Raw genomic sequence first — 20466 nt, forward strand, 5'->3', positions numbered from 1 at the left:
TCACCTAAAAAATGGCACCACCTTAAAAAATCATTATCAGTTTAAGTGTACGCCATATAGATAACAACAATATATTTTATTGAAAAGGTGCCTTTCAAAACACCCAAGGTCACCACCATACAGAGCATACAATAACATGCATAGCAAGAAACATGAATAGGCAAACACATATTGTTGCTGTGATAAAAACCAGACGGGCTGTTGCGGGGGGGAGGGGGGTTCAGACTAGAGTCTGACCTTCAGTTTGAAGGTTAGTCTGCTTCACCAAACTGGGGGTGTGCTGACTTACATCAAGTGTGGGTAATATATTGGCTATGGATAAGTACCCCATACAACCCCACTTGAAAAAATCTGAACAACCCCTTTAACAATAATGATTGTTCTTAATTAGTCTACTAATCATTTTTTCTATAACTTGATTAATCATTTGGGCTGTAAAATTTTAGAAAACTGTGAAAAAAGCCAATTATAAGTTTCCAGTGTCAAATATCTTACTTTATCTGGCAGATTGTCTAAAACCCAAAGATACTGAGGGCCGAATTCACAAAAGGATTGCGTGGCTTTTGCGGCCGCTAAACCGGTAAAAATGGAGCAAGCAGATAACGTCAGAAATTCAGAAATTCAGAAAGCACGCGCAGAGGGTGAAATGCTCCACTAACTGCGCTGTCAAGCAGATTGCGTCTCGGTGCTCCAGTGTTATTTGCACGTATTTAAATGAGGTAATACGCATACATTTGGCGCAAAATTGCCCCTTTCTATGCAAATGAGCCTCACTGATAAACAACGTCTAATTCACTAACACCAGCGCTAATAGCCACATGCAGTTTGAGTGAAGTAAATGACATCTTTAGAAAGCTGGTGCAAACTGGGCGCTCCTCTGTGGAAGCCTCTCGCCCAGACTTTGCAGTGATCGTGGCAGCAGTGATCGTCTGTTAAATCAGTCTGTAAATAATATTTTGACATTATTATTTTAATCATTATTACTTTAATGGCATCCGAAGATATTGATGCGTTGAACAGGTGACAGTCTGCGGTCGTTCTCAAAACGCACTTCGAAAGCAACTTTCAATAATTTATTTTACGAAACAGGGGAAACAAATGTGAACAAATTCATATTAAATTCAAAGATAACGAAAAAACAGCTACAAGTGAGAGGGAATAGTGATAAAGTGGTCAAACTTGGTCAAACCCACAGCCTCAACCCATCCGACACTGTTAGACTGACTCACCAGCAGACATCACCACATGAGGGTATACAGTATTCAGTACGTTGCCAAACACTTACCATGCCATGCCATGCGGCTAATTGCAATCAGGGGCAAATCAGGGGCAAACTGCACTCAGCTGCCAAACTTTGTGGGCGTGTTTGCGCTGGTATATCATTAGTGCAATATCCTTTGTGAATAGGACGTTAAGACGGAGCAAACTGCAGGTGCAAGTGAAGTGCAATTCAAGGTGCTATCAGCGGACACAGTTCATTCTTTGTGAATTAGGCCCTGAGTGTTATAGATGAAAGAAAACCAGCAAATTCTCACATTGGAGAAACTTAAATTTAGATTTGGCATTTGTCTTTATAAATGACCTAAACGATTACTATTACTATTAAAATTGTTGTTGATAAATTTTTTGTTGACTGACTAATTGACTACTCACTTGAAGTGTTCTGGTGATTGAGCATCATGTAGCCATGTGTGACATAATGAAAACACTAATCACATAGAGACCTGGGTGTGTGTTTTTATGTGTGCATGTCTGAACACACCACCACCGCCTGTATGGGACTTGTTATTGTTTGTTATTGTTTTCTGGCTGCCCTGCCCACTGTCCCCCTCACCCCGACCTCCTGGACTAACCCCTTCAGGCGAGTGAGGGAGCTGGAGGAGGAGCTCAGACTAATGGATCAGAATTTGAAGTCCATGATGTGCGGAGAGGAAGAGGTACTTACTGTACAAACTCCACCGAGGTCAAATTCTGACCTGCTGCCTTCTGCTCCTCTGACCTGCAGCCTCTCATCCCCTCTCTCTGTTTCCTTTCTTAGCCTGCACTTACCCTCTATGACATCAAGCATGTCCTTCAGTCAGTACTGACAGGACAAGTCTGGTGATATTCTATATAGTTTTTCTTGTTAACAAATCCCATGATAAGACCAAAACCAACAATGACTTGATTTAAGTGAATAGGTTTGGTTATCAGGAGTGGGAGGCGCACTTTAATTTTTTTTCAGAGAGACAGTTAAGGTAATACTGAAGATTGATTGAGAGATTACATGGAGTTACATAAGTTGGTGGAACAGCGGCTAGACAGGAAGTGATATCATGATTACAAAAACACATTAAAGGGGAACTATGGCCATTTACAAAATTCATATGTTATTCCTATGGTCTAAGACAGCCCAAAAATATTAGTAATCATTAACAGCTCGCTCACAGATCCGAAAACTAGAGTGCTAAAAATCATATTTGTGATGTCATAAACTCTGAAACTACTCCACAAACAATGTATGGTGAAAGATGTTCTCAGTGACAGTGAGAGCACCCAGAGGAACGTTCTGAGTGGTTGGGTACATTTTCTGTTTGACAGCTAAGAACACTACAACAGAATAAAGCTCAGCTGGGTATAAGAAAACAAACAAAATCATTCTGCCATACATTGAGTTAGTTGTGTGAAGTTGCTGCTCGAAAACTCAACATTTGCTTATTTTGGTGCACACCGATGGAACAGCCATCAGTACTCACTGCATGGTACTGTGTGTGAGTGACTATCTTACTCAACGATACTTCGGCATGCAGACAGGAGGAACCGGGGATCGAGCCGCTGATCTTCCGATTGATGGACGACTCACTCTACCTCTGAGCTACAGCCGCCCTTCTTTAATGAGCCACTCTGTTACACTGCCTGACATGTTCCTTCATTACCATGAACACACGTATCGTAGTTTAGTCTGACTCAATTCCCCATACCCTGTCCTGCTGCCACCTAGAGCACTAGATGTGAATTAATGAAAGAAGTTGTTATGCTTATGCTATTTATTAAAGCTTTACATCTCTAGTAGAAAACAGTGAGTTTGAGGCAAAGAGCCACAGACAGAGTAAAAATCATCAAGTATTAAGGAATGCAATTAAAGTTGTTAGTTTGGGTCTGCACATGGGACTCACTGGAAACATATAGAATAACAACAGAGTTATTTTTTAATTTGTGATTAATCTAGATGTTCATTTTGGCTATAATCTGCCATCCAGCCATGCCTGTGTTTTCCTTTGAAACCCTGATGTTTTGCTGAAACCCTTGTTTGCTGTCTTACTTAGAGTCAGATGTAAACAGAGCAGCTTCATGACAGATATCCATCCTCTGTCTCTGAGTAAGACAGACAGAAATGTTTCTAAAAATACTGGCACAGTCCTTTTAACAGCATCAGGGTTGGATCTCCTCTGCTGTCCTACCTTTCAAATCACTGCTTTTTCTTCTCTTGCTTTTCCTCTCTCTTACCTCGCTCAGTAAATCAGGTGACCTTGAGGAAGAGTTGAAAAATGTCACCAACAACTTGAAGTCACTGGAAGCCCAGGCCGAGAAGGTACAGTAGGAGCTGAGGGACATTCAGCCACAGGAACGGCCCCAACATCAGAACAAAGCAAAGACAAGAAACTAATTCAAAGACATACAGTGATAGGAACCCGTGTCCATTCACCAACATATATACAGTCCTCATTATCCCACTATAGAGACATAAAGACATGATAAACTGCAACTTAGGGTTTAGAAGAGGAAGGTCCAACTACAAATTACACTTAGTTTCAAGTTCTGCATTTGACCAGACAGAAAGTCTGAGTTTTAAATAAAGACTTTAAATGGTGGTAAACCATGGCAACAAGTAGCCCAACTTTGTCCCTCTCATATACTATCATTACTGATACATACACACACACACACACACACACACACACATGCTAGCATGCACACACACATATCTCAGAAATCTGTATTAAGTGTTTTTAGTTTAGTTTAGTTTAGTTTATTTACTGTATTAATCCCTGAGGGGAAATTCTATGTTTTCACTCTTGCTTGTCAATTACACACACGTCCGAAAGACACACACAAATGCACAAACAGGACCTATGCATGCACAAAGTAGAGAGATGTCAGAGTGAGGGGGCTGCCCTTGGTGAGGCGCCCCGAGCAGTTGGGGGGTTCAGTGCCTTGCTCAAGGGCACCTTGGCAGTGCCCAGGAGGTGAACTGGCACCTCTCCAGCCACCAGTCCACGCTCCATATTTTGGTCCAGACAGGAACTCGAAAGGGCGACCCTCCGGTTCCCAACCCAAGCCCCTATGGACTGAGCCACTGCCACCCCACCATTTTTATGATAAATTACAGACAACACAATAAAACTTTTCCAGCCAGCCACTTTGATGTATGATTGAATTTAGGTTGTGACATCAGGTGACCAAAATTCAATGTCGGGACAACATCTAATGCCAGTTTCAATTTGACTGTGACTACTCAAGGCAGATGACGTTGATATTTTGTTGGTTTTTAACTTGTGTTATTAAATAACCAAAATCCAACATCTTCTAAACATCTCATGCCAACATCATCTTGATGTAGAATACCTACATTATGAAATCCATGAAATTCTAATGTGAAACATTTAAAATATAATCAACCTGATTTTCATTTCAACAGAAATTTAACATCTGACATGAGAATCCAACATCTTTCTGACATAATCTTGACGTAGAATACAGACATTTAGTCGTAAGGTTTGTAGAACAAAACCCAATGTCTGCAAAACGTTGTAGTGTTAATGTCCACACAATGTGAGATTCTAACATCATTACACATTTAAAATATTGTCAACCCGATTTTCATTCCCACTAAAATTTAACTTCTGTTTGACATAAGAGTCCAACATCTTTCTGATGTCATTTTGACGTCTGGTGCCAGGTGGGATGGGCTCAAAGTTGACAATGTCATTTCCAGCTACCACGTTTGTTTGGATGTAGAATTTAAAATTTCGGAATCAGTTAATCTTTTTTGAGTACGATGTACAGCATATTTTTTATAGCCACACAATAAGAGACAGTTTCTGAAGATCCTGGAAATACCTTGAAAACTGCAGTAAGTGTTGTTAAACAACCTGTATTTCTCAAAGACCATTTGACTTGTCTTTCAGAAAGGCAGATGCTCTGTATCTTGAATGTACTGAACATACGTGAGAAGTACAAACTGTGCATGACAAGGTTCAAATGACCTATAGCTGTCATAACAGTTTACTGTTTAATGCTGTGTTTCACCCCCAATTCTGCATAATTATCCTACCTGTCTTTCTTAAAGAAATTCAAATGCCAAAGTAATACAGCAAAGTCTTGCATTCATCATCCACCTACGAAGTCTGTCTCCGTTTAGTAGTTAACACCGGAGGTGTAAATTTGAATTGCACTTTGTTAATACCTTTTCTGTTTGGATTTCAGTACTCACAAAAGGAGGACAAATACGAGGAAGAAATTAAAGTTCTTACTGACAAACTGAAAGAGGTAAGGTTTCTGTGACAGTGTTACAGATTCTGTTGCTTACTCCCCCATCTGAACTTAACAAAGGACAGTATTCATGCATGTCACACTGTGCATTGACACGTGTTGTTTGTGTCCCAGGCTGAGACTCGTGCAGAGTTTGCAGAGAGGTCTGTGGCCAAGCTGGAGAAGACCATTGATGATTTGGAAGGTATTCAACACTCACTTGTGTTGTCTCTGCTCGGACTTCCACCGTCAGCACTAACAAGAATGCTCACTCTACTCGATAAATATGTTACAGTCACACAAAGCTTTGCTACTTTCACTTCTGCTGTTGGAACTCGGCTGGTGCCTGGCTGGGTACTTGTGCTGTGGTTAACTGATGAAGCCATTAATGATTGGAAAGACCAAAGTCACCTCTCTCTAATGCCTTGTATTAGCCTCATTATGCAACTTCAGTATTGACTTGCTCTTTGTACATGTTTAACTTACCCAGTGACAGAATGATGATATTGAAACACATTATTTCTGTGGTTTACACCACTGCGGTCTTGTGGTCTTGATGAGCACAGCTATGAGAATCTGTAAAGGCTTAGTGTGTGTGGTAAACGGAGGAGAAAATTGTCAGGAGATGTAAGGTGTAAGTAACAAAGGCTTGTGTTTTATTAATGATCAGGGAAAAGGGCAGAGGAGTAAACAAACTTAAAGTCTACCCAAATCAGGGCAGTCACTTCCCTTGAGATGTGGGGGTGTTGTTCTCCCGGAGAAACAGAGGTAGAGATGTCAGAGAAGCTTTGTACTCTTCACTGGGAGCTTTGGTTACTTCTTGGGGGTCCTTTTGCCTCCATGGTTTCTCTCCCTCTGACCGCTCCAGCTCTCCTCTTAATCCAATAGGGCTATCTCCAGTCTTAGGTAAGCTGGCAGTGGAAATATTCCTGATTGATGATTATACCCAGCTGGCTTAATTTCCACCCTGTTCCCCAGCTCCCTCTGCTGGAGGTCAGGCAAGGGCAAACCTCACTGATTTGAGACACCACATGTGTGACATGTGGCGATTGTGGAGTCATAAAATACTGCAGTGACTCGGCCGACAGACATAACAGACTACACGTTGGTCAACGACCAATCATCCCTGGTCGTCTTTCACAATGTGCGTGATGTCATTGGATTGTTCTTGTTGTACTTTTATTATTATTACTATTACTATTATTTCAGTCACTATGGCTGTTCATGTCCCAGCTGAAATGATATTATAATAATGTAAAAAGGGCCACCGAATGACAGGAGCTACATTTGAAGTACTGAGAGTACTCTGAGAGTGCGCCCTGCCACTCTGAGAGTGCGGTGCTTTGGATAACTGAATGGTACATTCAGACAACACTCTGAGTTTACAAACGGCCCAGTTTGTACTAGAGTGTACTCCAGCTCTCGGAGTGAGTATTTCAGAATGCACCACTCGCATCTTCTTCTTCCATTGTCAAAAGCACGCCAACAAAACTTGCGCTACCTAATGTCTGTGGAGAATTGTTTTGCCTCCAGCTAAACCCAGCCCACCAAAATATGTCATACTGTTTACTAACAGTAAAAGGGTCTATTTAATTACTTTATATCCTTCTCCATTATGAGGAAATAACATTCTTTGCTAGCCTAATGCTAATGGCAGTACTCACTGTGTTGCTAAAGTGACTCGGCTGTTTCACGCCATCATTTTTTCCTTTTTACTCTGTGTGGTCATCCCTAGGGAAATATCTAAAAGGCTGGGATGTTGTTGCCGTACAGTTGTCCACAGCAGCAAATCGCTCAGTGCTTCTATTGGTCAAAGTGACAGCTGTGACAGGAGAAGTCATGAATGACAAAAAGACAATCAAACATGCTAGACTTTCTGTTGGAACTTCATGAGGCATCCCAGACATGGCGTCGATTGTCGTCTACTATGACACACTACAAGAGATGAAACTATGGATTATCGCGTACGACACTTGTCGTTCACGATCCATGCCAACACCGTACGTTGCTGCGTCGGTCTAGAATCAGTCTGATATCATGTAGTGTGTACATAAGCCAGGCCCGCCAAAATATGTCATACTGTTTACTAACAGTAAAAGGGACTATTTAATTCCTTTATATCCTTCTCCATTATGAGGAAATAACATTCTTTGCTAGCCTGATGCTAATGGCAGTAGTCATTGTGTTGCTAAAGTGGCTCTGCTGTTTCACGCCATCATTTTTCCCTTTTTACTCTGTGTGGTCGTCCCTAGAGAAATATCGAAAAGGCTGGGATGTTGTTGTCATAGAGTTGTTCACAGCAGCAGTTCGCTCTGTGTTTCTAATGGTCAAGGTGACAGCTGTGACAGGAGAAGTCGTGGAAGACAAAAAGAAAATTAAACATACTAGACTTTCTGTCGTGATGTTGTGAGACGTCCCAGACATGGTATCGGTTGTCGTCTATTGTGACACACTACACAAGATAAAGTGATGGATTATCGTGTACAACACTCATTGTCATTTACGTTCCAAGCCGACACCGTACAATGCTGAGTCGGGCTATAATTGGGTTGATATTGTGTAGTCTGAACCCTGCATAAGTTCTTATTTCTCCTGACATCACAATACTAAGTGAAGAAAGTAATATTATGTAAGCATGGAGAACACAGACATCAGTATCATTCATCCTGCTCTCTGTCACCTCTCTATTGAGGATGCGCACTGCCTGGCTTTTTACTGGTGAAGGTTTCATTGCACTTACTTACAGTAACAAGTGTATCTGTCATCAGCTAGAGTAATCTCTAGAGTATCTTTCCTTCATCTGTACTGTGGCCTCCCTGTTGTTGTCTGACTTCACTCTGTTGTGTTGATGTGTGTGTGGAGGAGTTCACTCCCGTGTCCCGACATGCAGAGAGCAGGAGAGAGGATGCAAAATGATGATATATGAAACCAAAACTTTAAAAAGTAACAATAAAATAGCCAATAATGTCAGAGCTTATTAATACTACCGTTTAATACCAGGTCTCAGTACCCACCCCTAGCTGGGCCACTTGGATGTTGCCTCTGGGTCAGAGTGGGTCATGTGGCCTGTGGGCTGCCAGTTGAATAGGCCTGAGTTAGACTTTGTTAGTAGTGAAATGATCTGATTTTCTTGACACATCACAGTCAGCGAGAGATAGAATAGCATATAGATTGTTTCCAGGAGGTTTGGACTTCCAATATGGCTTGCAGAGGGTTCCCTGAATGCACAAATAATTTCATTAACAATTTAACTCTGCAAATCACTTCTGATCTAGGAGGTGTTGGTTAGGCCTGTCCTGATACTGATCCTGTTGTCTGTGGCATGGGTTGTATACATGAGATGTTGAGTGGAGCCTTTGTTGAATAACACTGCATGACCTGTTCAGTTTGTGTGCATTTGAACTCGGTGGAAAGAGATCAGGGATTACATCATTTGGCTGAACAAGCTTCAAATTGAGAATTGAGGCGTGGTAAGCTGCAGTAACCAGCTAATCTCATAACATTAACACCAGTGAGTCTTGCTCGTTCAGTTTGAGGGTTACCAGTTTTGATGCAGTTTTAATTTTCTTTTTGTTGTACTTTTCTGTCTCATGTTCAATTGCCTCATTCCGTTTCCATTCTGTGCGTCTGTCTGCTCGGTCCCCTGTCTCTCTATCTGTGTGTGTGTGTCCTCCTCCAGATGAAGTGTATGCTCAGAAGCTGAAGGGTAAGGCTCTCAGTGAAGAGCTGGACCTGGCCCTCAACGACATGACTACACTGTAACTGCTCTTTCACTTCCTCTTCGCTCCTCCTTCCTGTCTGAACTCCTCTCGGCCTGCTTGCTCTTGTTCTGTTCCATTCCACAGTGGTATCAGGGGCTAGAAGAATCTAGAAATATAATGTTCTGAATCCACCAACCCTTCAGTAAGCTGTATCTGTATTACAAAGCACTAGTCTTTGTACAGAGGGTTAAGTTACTGCAGTTATTGCTCACCCAGTCACTGCTGTGTGTCTGCAGGTTCACTGAGTTAATGTCCTCTCTTTATTGAATATTCATGTAACCCCCCCCCCCTTCTGTAACAAATGTATTAAAGCTCTCTTGACTATTCTGTCTCCTTCCAGTTGTGTCTTCTTTCTCTTTTGTTTCCTTCTTCTATTTCTCATTTATAAGCAGTGCATGGATATTAAGCAACTGCTTTGTTGAACACCAGGATGTAGCTGTGAACAGAAAGAAGGACATTTGAAGTGTTTTCATGTATCTCTAATACATACACTATAACCTCTTGCAAAAGAATGTTTTATTGAAGAAAATCTCAGTAAAGTTCCACTTTAAATCATTTTTACTTAGGTTTCAAAGACAAATGGTGGTTGATGATGAGCATTCATGCAGCATGGAGAGAAACACACTTGTAGTATCTGTCTGCACCTCTCTGCCCAGCAAGCTATAGACAGGGATTTTATACGAAATGGGCTAATACAAGTACATAAAACATAGGCTAGTGCATGTCTCAAGGTCAAAAGGCAAATTGAATTCCGGATGTTTCTGGATAAGACATTTTATGCTTCAATGCTACGTGAGTCACATGATGCCCATCTTAAGATGCATTGCTGCTGTAATGACAAAAAGCAAAAGGGGGACGATTGGGAACAACTTGACTACTCATGTAAGTTAAAGGGATAATTCAGTTTTTTGGAAGTGGGGTTGTATGGGGTACCTATCCATAGATACTGTAGTATAATACATACTGTACAGTAGATGTCAGGCCCCCAGTTTGGAGAAGGTTAGAGTCTGACATGAAAGCTCAGCAATGTACTGCTGTAGAGGGGCCAGCAACAAAACTGGTTTTAGCCACCTAAAAAGTACCAGTTAAAAAAGGTCAATATCAGTTTAAGTGTGCACTATATTTTGAATATTTTCTCTGCTGTACTTTAATTTCAGACAGTAATTTCTCATGGGAAAACAAAGCTGCCAGACTCTGTTAAGAAGAACAGTGATTTAACATTGCTGAACACAGGAACTGCTGGTCTAGTCTCATTATAGTGCATACTTAAGCTAATATTGATTATTATCAGGTGGGACTGATGGTAGAGCAGTGAAAACATATCCTAAATGTAATATACACTTAAGCTGATATTGATTTTTTAGGTGGGACTTTTTATAGGTGGCTGAAATACATTTTGTTGCTGACCCCTCCACAGTAGTACATTGCTTAGCTTCCGTTTTGGACTTCAGCCTGCTTCTCCAAACTCAGGGCGTGCTGACAGACATGTACTGTAGGTAACACACTGATTGATAAGTACCCCATACAACCCCATTTTAAAAAATCCAAACTGTCCCTTAAAGGTGTAACTCCCCACTAAAGGCACACACACACAACAACTCACTAGACTGACTTCTTTGCCATGATTAGTTGAGAGGATTTCACCCACAGGGCTCTTTCACTTAAATAGTCTCATCGTGATCTCACTGTGAGAACATGCTGAATGCAGGCATTTAATCACGGCACACAAAGATCAACCTTATCATGATATAAAATAAAACTCATAACTATAAGCTTTTATGCATCCTCACTGGCAATTGCTGTGGCCAGAGGCATTATGTTTTCGGGTTGTCCATACGTATGTCCAATCCTTGTGAACACAATATCTCAAGAATGCCTTATGGGAATACCTTCAAATTTGACATAAATGTCCACTTGGAATCAGTGAATCAACAGCATTTACACTGAATCATTCAGCATAACGTTTGCCAACCTTTGTTATCTCTGCAATTACAGATGAGTTAATAAAGCTAAGGTCTAGAAGTTAACGTTAGTTTAACTAGAACCCTTTGGACAACAGTCAGCAATGATGTACGGTCACCAAAGTACAAAACTAGAACAAATAGGCTAATGAACTCCCAGCAAACAAGGTGACATGAAGAACAAAGCAGAGATGTTAAGGATAACTTTACATTTCTTTCCAGCAAAATGACAATATGTGCCTCAAACACGATGTTGACTTACCTTAGAACAGATGTAGACACCCTTGTTAATCTTATTCACGTTGAGATGATGTTGTGGTCTACCGTTACCACACAACTTTATCCAAAGGTCGCCCAGCCTCTCAGGATACCTTGTGTCGGAATTGCATGTACCCCATGCACACCGTTTGACCATTTTTAAACCGAATGAAACTGACTTTCTGTAATGCATTTCAATGGACGTCCGGGCAGAGAATGTCCGAGTGTATGGGAATGGCTATATGCACTGTGATTGGCTCATCACGTTTGAGGGCGGGGCTTAGCCATAGGTCAATTCCAACCTTATGTGACCTTAGTGAGCATGATTTGCACATGACATCTGTGCTTTGTAAATATTCCATTGCCAGGCTGACAAGAAGAATCTCACTTTCCTTGAGGAATTGATGTTGTTGGATTGGACTGGAGTCTGAAACGCTGTACTGCAGTTAGAACCTCATCTTCCTTATGGTAGAAGCACAAATATCGAAAAATGACCAAATCAGCAAAGCCTGCAAGTCTACAAAATCAGGCAACAAAACACTTCTGAAGTGCTCTTAGTGTGGCATGACGCCATGCAGTGAATGGAAAGAAATCAGGTTGCAGCTGCCCTCCTAGCTCCCTTGCAGTCAAAATGGCAGCGAAGACAGCACAAATGGTGTGTAATTCATCTTGTGTCATGCCTAATTTTAGTGGATCATAATATATCAGTTATAGAATCAATCTATTCCGGTTTAAAATGAGACCAAACATTTATTTGGATGTCAGTTTTGAGCCATGATGAAGAACGTAATGTGTCCTGCAACAGACTAGGTAAGGATTGTTGTCTCTAGCTGAGCCAACTTCCGGAAAACTTACGGACTCTACTGGCTGGTAAGGAGAAAATATGAGGCTTATCGGTCCAGTAGTTTGTGAGGTTAGCTGTGAACAGACAGATACACACTCTCAGATGATTAATTGTAAAATAATCATTAGTTGCAGCCTCAGTATAAAAAGTTTTTTTTTTGTTGTTGTTGTAAAAAAGTACCAGATGGCATTGGGTTTTTTTCAGGGAAATTTTTAGAAAATTAGTTTTGTAAAAAACGAAAAAAAGGGGTTATTGTAAAATTTAGTCAAGTGTTAAAACAAGTTTGTGATGTCCTCCAGCAGCATTTCATTATTCTCTTTTGATCCTCTGATACCTGCTGATTAAGCCTCACATCTGTCTTTTAGCAAACCTTTTTATGGTGAGGTAAAGACTGCGTAAAATTAGAGACACTCTTGATTTTCTCTATCTGCATTTCCATGCATGTATTTGGAAACTCACCTGTGACTTTGTTTCCTCCTCCAGAGAAACTGGCCCAAGCCAAAGAAGAGAACCTGGATATGCACCAGGTGTTGGACCAAACCCTTTTGGAGCTCAACAATCTATAGACACCTCTTTAGAGCTAGAAGAACAACAGCAAAAAAACACCCAGTGTACACCCATACAGATGGAATCTTAACATAACATCAACAGTTGTTATAGTAAACAAAACAAAACAAAATGAAAAAAAGTTATACAAGGATTGATTCAAATATAAATCTATGGAGCCCCTGAAGTGACATGAGCAAGAAATTGTCTATTACAAATTGAAAACTATTTTGTGCGCACTGTATATGTCAGCAGAAATGATCTTACCATCAATAAAAAGTTCCTTGCAGTCACCTGAAAGTCACTTATGGACAGAATTATCTTAAGAGTAACTGTTTCTGCTGTTCTGCTAGCAGAGTTTGTCTTGTTTGATCAAACATGATAAAGCATATTCATATATGTAGCAAAGCTCCACTCTACATTGTCATCCTTTAGAAATAATGAAATTGATTTTCTGTGTTAAAAGACGAATTGGAGAAAGTGCTGGGAGCTTTAATACTGACATCTAACCCAACTGAATAAAGGTTTTATATGTTCTAACAAAAAGTGCATTCCTGAAATGATAAATATCATAATTCTAAGATCTCTTTGAAATGTTGTGACTTTTCACAGTTAGCTTATATTAAAATGTAATAGTTTTCTGAGTCTAACACATGTTAACCACTATGCTAGATAGGCATACAGTATGTACAATACTTTGATTGACAAACACATACAGACAAATTATTGTGATTTCTGTCTTTTTCTTTTTTTTTTTTTTTACGTTAATATGAAGTAAAGAAGTTGTATTGATTGTTTCCGACCCATGTACTGATGCAGAATCACCAGTGTCAACCCCGTGGATTAAACAAAGCAAGTGACATGGTTTCATTGTCAGTGAATCTCTTGGATTAATGTCATAAATCCCACTGAATTACAGCTAGATGTTTATGATAAGGAGGTGAGGATGAGAATAGTATACTGTATTGCTGGAAGTGAGGGAGCAGCAAGAACTGCCTGCTCACCCTCCCATATTTTGCCTGTTTGTTCAGCGATTCAACAAATGACCTTCCCTAACCTTTAGGCCACCCCTGCACAGGCAAGTACATGATATAGTACATGTGTAGAACTGTACACCAAAGTCAAATCCATGATATCAGGAGAAATGTCTTGAGATGTACCATCTCTGTAAGGGGGCCCCAAAACATGAACTGAAAAGACGAAGCACAACACAAATGCACAACACACACAACCATGTTATGCTATCTTGTCGGAAAGGGAGACAAATAACATTTCAAAGTTACAATAAATTCAAGGTAAAAAAGTAGCATTGCCATTTGAAAAAATGGTGAATTTAAATATTTCTGCATATGGGCTCCCTGAACAGTCTTGGAATTAGATAAACTGGGTATGACAGGAAAACTGAGAGCTGACGGCCATATACTCTTTACACCATTTCAGTTCTGCACATGATTTCACCAATAATTAATTAAAAGTAGCCTCAAGACTGAATGAAAAAAAATATATTTGTTCACTCCTTATTTGATGTTATGATTTAATATCATGCATTAATTTCTAGAGTCAGTGTTTGGTTTTTGTTTTTCTAACACAGAGTAGACAAAATACATGTGGAAATATGATTAATTGGGTTATCTCAGGTAGAATACAATTTTGCACTCAATGGGTGTGGATGAAGGGCCCACTTTTGAAGATGTTGTCCCCCTGCCCACATTTCCTAATGGCGGGCCTGAGCATCAGTGATATCTAATCACAAATCTTTCTTACAACAAATGTGAAGCAGTTTCAGTAACAGTACAGAACTCCAATACCAAAGTTCAGTTTGTTTATAATAGGATTAGTAAATGGTTTATAAGGAAGTTCAAAAATTGCATTTTATAAACTTTCTGAAGAGAGTTGCCATCATAATAACTTAATCTTACCTTAAAATCTTGACTTTTAATATATCTAATTTTGCAACACCCGAATTTCCCCTCAAACAATCAATATTAACAGTAATAATTATATAATTAACATTTTTATGTTATGTGTGTATGTGTGTTGGGAGTATCTGCACCTGAGTTTTCACATTTCATCAACTTTCACTTTTATTTCGATATATTTCCCCAAGGCATCTTAATTATTTACCACAAAATAGGCAAGGAAGAGAGAAAGGAAGAAAGTCGGACAGGACAGATGGACAAATGTAGGAATGGAAGGGAAGGAAAAACTGTATTTTGTTCTTTAAATCTTAAAGTTATTTGTATGCTCCATTTTTATGCTGGTGTACATCTTAAAAAAATAGAACACACATACACACACACACACACACACACACACACACACACACACACACATACACTGAACAAAAATATAAACGCAACACTTTTGTTTTTGCTCCCATTTTTCATGAGCTGAACTCAAAGATCTAAAACATTTTCTATACACACAAAAGACCATTTCTCACAAATATTGTTCACAAATATGTCTAAATCTGTGTTAGTGAGCACTTTTCCTTTCCCGAGATAATCCATCCCACCTCGCAGGTGTGGCATATCAAGATGCTGATTAGACAGCATGATGATTGCACAGGTGTGCCTTAGGCTGGCCACAATAAAAGGCCACTCTGAAATGTGCAGTTTTATCACACAGCACAATGCCACAGATGTTGCAAGTTTTGAGGGAGCGTGCAACTGGCATGCTGACTGTAGGAATGTCCACCAGAGCTGTTGCCCGTGAATTGAATGTTCATTTCTCTACCATAAGCCGTCTCCAAAGGCGTTTCAGACAGTTTGGCAGTACATCCAACCAGCCTCACAACCACAGACCACGTGTAACCACACCAGCCCAGGACCTAAACATTCAGCATGTTCACATCCAAGATCGCCTGAGACCAGCCATCCGGACAGCTGCTGCAACAATCGGTTTGCATAACCAAAGAATTTCTGCACAAACTGTCAGAAACTGTCTCAGGGAAGCTCATCTGCATGCTCGTCGTCCTCATCGGGGTCTCGACCTGACTGCAGTTCGTCTTCGTAACCGACCTGAGTGGGCAAATGCTCACATTCGATGGCGTCTGGCACGTTGGAGAGGTGTTCTCTTCACGGATGAATCCCAGTTTTCACTGTCCAGGGCAGATGGCAGACAGCGTGTGTGGCGTTGTGTGGGTGAGCGGTTTGCTGATGTCAACGTTGTGGATCGAGTGGCCCATGATTGCGGTGGGGTTATGGTATGGGCAGGTGTATGTTATGGACACAGGTGCATTTTATTGATGGCATTTTGAATGCACAGAGATACCGTGACGAGATCCTGAGGCCCATTGTTTTTTTTGTGATTAACATTTTTATTTTCATTGTTTCAACAATACAATAGGAACAGTAACCCCCCTCCCCCAACAAACAAACCCTTCCCAAGCCACCACCATCCATGCTGATCCCTTTCTGGTTACCAACATCAACCACTGTGCTCCTTCATGTACAGCTATTACAGCTACACAGCCTGCATCAGTGTAGACAAAACACAAAATAACTATAACAAAATTAGACACAGAAAATGACTCCAAACAAGGTTAATATAGCACAAAGTAATCACTGCATTAAAGAGTTAATTGGTAAACAAATGATAAAATAAAAGCAATAATAGCTGAATAAAATGCAAACACATAAGAAGCACTATTCTGTATTTACTCACAATAATGAAAACTTGCATCTCTCCACCATCCAACCCCTTTCAGGAACCCTTTAAAAATTTCATGTATTTGCCCCACTTTGCTTCATATAGATCCAATCTACCCAGTTGTTTATATGACATTTTTTCAAATGCTGCAACTCGTGCCATCTCTACAGCCCACTCTTGAAGAGAGGGAACCCCCTCCGTCTTCCATCCTCTGATAAGTATTTGTCTGCCAATCATAATACTGGTTTGGACAAAACTTTTGATATGTTTATCCTCTCGTACCAGAACTGAATCATCACCAAAATAAATAATCTAGGTATAAATGGCATTTGTATCTCTGTGATCTCACACAAATTATCATAAATATTGATCCAGTATTGCTGGACTTTATCACATGACCATAAAACATGAACTAAATCACCTTCCTCAGATTTGCATCGCCAACAATTTGATGTGGGTAATAACCCTAATCTAAATAATCTGGAAGGAGTCCAATAAAAACGATGTATAATTTTGAATTGAATAAGACGTACTCTTGCATCCCTTGAAACTACTTTAACACTTTTACAAATTCTGTTCCACTCTTCATCACTGAATGTCAGATTCAGATCCCTTTCCCATGTCTTCTGCAAAGCTGAAATGGGCCCGTTGCCAAGAGTCTGAATTATCATAGAATAATAGACAGCCGCCTCATGCCCCTTTCCATAACTCTTTATAATTTTATCTAGGAATTCTGCATTTTGGGGAACCGCTGCACCGGACCCAAAAATCAGCCAGCCAGCATATGTCGAAGTTGCAGGTACCTAAAAAAGTGAGACGTAGGGATATTGAACTGCTGCACCACATCCCCAAAAGATTTTAAGGAACAATCACAATACAGATCACCCAATGTGACCACACCATTCTCCCGCCATATTTTCCAATAAATGGGGAATTTACCAATTTGTAATTTAGGATCTAACCAGATACTTGAAGAGACATTCAGAAAGGGATCAAATTTAAATATTCAAGCAACCTTAGTCCAAATTAATTTCAGATGAGAAATTATTGGATGTGTTTTTGCTTTTTTACTTAATTTAGTAGACAAGACTTGAATGGGTGATAGAGGGGCCATTACAGCTTGTTCCATACAGTACCATGGGGGGGCCCTTTCGGGAGGGAGAGACCAATGGGCCAGATGCCTTAGATTAAAAGCGTAGTAGTAAAACAACATCTTCGGCAGCCCTCTATCCTCCTCTATCAACTGGTCTTTGTAACTTGCTGTGGTTCAAACAAGGGTGTTTACCATTCCAAATAAATATCTTGGATATCCTGTCAAACCTTTTAAAATAATAATGGGGAATTTCTAAGGGGAGGGACTGTATAAGATAATTAAGTTTGGGAACACAGTTCATTTTCAAAACGTTAACTTTACCTGCCATAGATAAATTAAGAGTTGCCCATCTCTCAACATCACAAGAAATTTTCTGTAATAATGGGTCAAAATTAACTTTGACCAAATCTTTCAGCTGTCTAGGAAATCGGATACCCAAATACATGATACCTTGTTGAGGCCATTGAAATGCCCCTGGATGGAAGGCAGTGGAGGGGCAATAAGCCATTAGGGGGAGTGCCTCAGACTTGGACCAGTTCACCCTGTAGCCAGAGAATTTCGAAAATGAACTGAGGCCCATTGTTGTGCCATTCATCCACGACCATCACCTCATGTTGCAGCATGATAATGCACAGCCCCATGTTGCAAGGATCTGTACACAATTCCTGGAAGCTGAAAACATCCCAGTTCTTGCATGGCCAGCATACTCATGGGACATGTCACCCATTGAGCATGTCTGGGATGCTCTGGATCGGCATATACAACAGCGTGTTCCAGTTCCTGCCAATATCCAGCAACTTCGCACAGCCATTGAAGGGGAGTGGACCAACATTCCACAGGCCACAATCAACAACCTGATCATCTCTATGCGAAGGAGACGTGTTGCACTGCGTGAGGCAAATGGTGGTCACACCAGATTTGTTTGGGCCAAGAAACACAAGGAATGGACATTAGACCAGTGGAAATCTGTGCTTTGGTCTGATGAGTCCAAATTTGAGATCTTTGGTTCCAACCGCCGTGTCTTTGTGAGACGCAGAAAAGGTGAACGGATGGATTCCACATGCCTGGTTCCCACTGTGAAGCATGGAGGAGGAGGTGTGATGGTGTCGGGGTGTTTTGCTGGTGACACTGTTGGGGATTTATTCAAAATTGAAGGCACACTGAACCAGCATGGCTACCACAGCATCCTGCAGCGACATGCCATCCCATCCGGTTTGCGTTTAGTTGGACGATCATTTATTTTTCAACAGGACAATGACCCCAAACACATCTCACGTAAGGGCTATTTGACCAAGAAGGAGAGTGATGGAGTGCTGCGGCAGATGACCTGGCCTCCACAGTCACCGGACCTGAACCCAATGGAGATGGTTTGGGGTGAGCTGGACCGCAGAGTGAAGGCAAAGGGGCTAACAAGTGCTAAACACCTCTGGGAACTCCTTCAAGACTGTTGGAAAACCATTTCAGGTGACTACCTCTTGAAGCTCATGGAGAGAATGCCAAGAGTGTGCAAAGCAGTAATCAGAGCAAAGGGTGGCTATTTTGAAGAAACTAGAATATAAAACATGTTTTCAGTTATTTCACCTTTTTTTGTTAAGTACATAACTCCACATGTGTTCATTCATAGTTTTGATGCCTTCAGTGAGAATCTACAATGTAAATAGTCATGAAAATAAAGAAAACGCATTGAATGAGAAGGTGTGTCCAAACTGTTGGCCTGTACTGTATATATATATATATATATATATATATATATATTGTCCGAATGCAATGATTGGTTGGAGAACCATTAGACACTTAGAACCACTCTCTTAGAACCATTTGAGAATGGTATAATTATGAGTTTTTATCTCTGGTGGAATTCACTTACATTTTAGTGTGCCACCATCAGCTTATTAACAGCATTTTAAAGATTATTTTTATGGGCTTTTTGCCTTTATTGACAGGACAGAGAGTGAAATGGGGAGACAGAGAGAGAGTGGGGGCTGACATGCAGCAAAGGGCTGCAAGCCAGATTCGAACCCGCAGCCGCTGCAGCAAGGTGATGCCTCTGTACATGGGGCGCTGGCACTATCCACTACGCTACCGACACCCCATTAATAGCATTTTAACCTAAACAAAGAAAAGCATAAAATTTCCAGAAAGGTACGTGTTGCTTTGAAGGCTGAAAAGGACACTGACCACTTAGTTTTCTGTTTGATGCTGTATTCTCACAAAATAAGGTGGACATAAACATCACAGATGTGTGTCAAAAGCAAGATTTAGTTTTTGTTATATAACTATCATAAAAACAACTTTGATCTTTAGCCCACTTCTGAAACCAAACTTATCTGTACCTTTTCCCAACAAATATGGAATAAAAAAAGGTGTTCTAAATCTACAGCAGGAGGAAAGGACGCCCTTTAGACATTAAACTCTTTTCAATCGATAAAATGTCTAAATGATTTGAAAAGGTAAAGCATCCACAGTAATACTTTCACATGCACAATCACACTCTGTTCCCATCCTGACTTTGGAGTCAGTGCCAAGAATGCCATGGAGTTCACGACCCTTTGTGCGCATGTGCAGTGCATTCTTGTGAACACGAGGGGCGGAGACATACTGGAAAACAACATTGAGGGGACATGCTGGTACAAGAATGTCAAACCAGAAACCTCCGATTAGTCACAAGTGTTTGACAGACAGTTTTTCTGACCAATCATAAAACAGTATGCCTTTACTGAGCATTCACACAGATCCCTAAGCTGTCAGCAATAGGGCATAGGCTCACCGATGATGACTCGGGTCCATCCCTATGTTGTAAGATTGTGTAAAAGTGGTGCAGCACCGCAACATGTTGCGACA

The 20466-nt window shown here is 40.6% G+C and overlaps 1 protein-coding gene across 8 annotated transcripts in view; it reads left to right on the forward strand.

The window, feature by feature from the left end:
• The window catches only part of tpm2 (tropomyosin 2 (beta)), a 39661-nt gene extending 25915 nt beyond the window's left edge, over positions 1–13746 (forward strand). For 2 of the 8 annotated variants that reach the window (XM_049604138.1, XM_049604142.1), the window contains 4 exons: positions 1862–1937; positions 5467–5529; positions 5647–5716; positions 9191–9596. In XM_049604138.1, coding sequence (XP_049460095.1) covers positions 1862–1937; positions 5467–5529; positions 5647–5716; positions 9191–9273 — 292 coding nt within the window. In that variant the 3' untranslated portion in view covers positions 9274–9596. Of the gene's footprint in view, positions 1–1861; positions 1938–3495; positions 3572–5466; positions 5530–5646; positions 5717–9190; positions 9597–12818 lie in introns of those variants that run through there. The other 6 variants (XM_049604137.1, XM_049604141.1, XM_049604136.1 and 3 more) reach the window with 3 other exon arrangements.
• The last annotated feature ends 6720 nt before the right edge of the window (positions 13747–20466 follow it).

Source organism: Epinephelus fuscoguttatus, linkage group LG18 (genome assembly GCF_011397635.1).
Source record: "Epinephelus fuscoguttatus linkage group LG18, E.fuscoguttatus.final_Chr_v1".
NCBI classification, from domain to species: Eukaryota; Metazoa; Chordata; class Actinopteri; order Perciformes; family Serranidae; genus Epinephelus; species Epinephelus fuscoguttatus.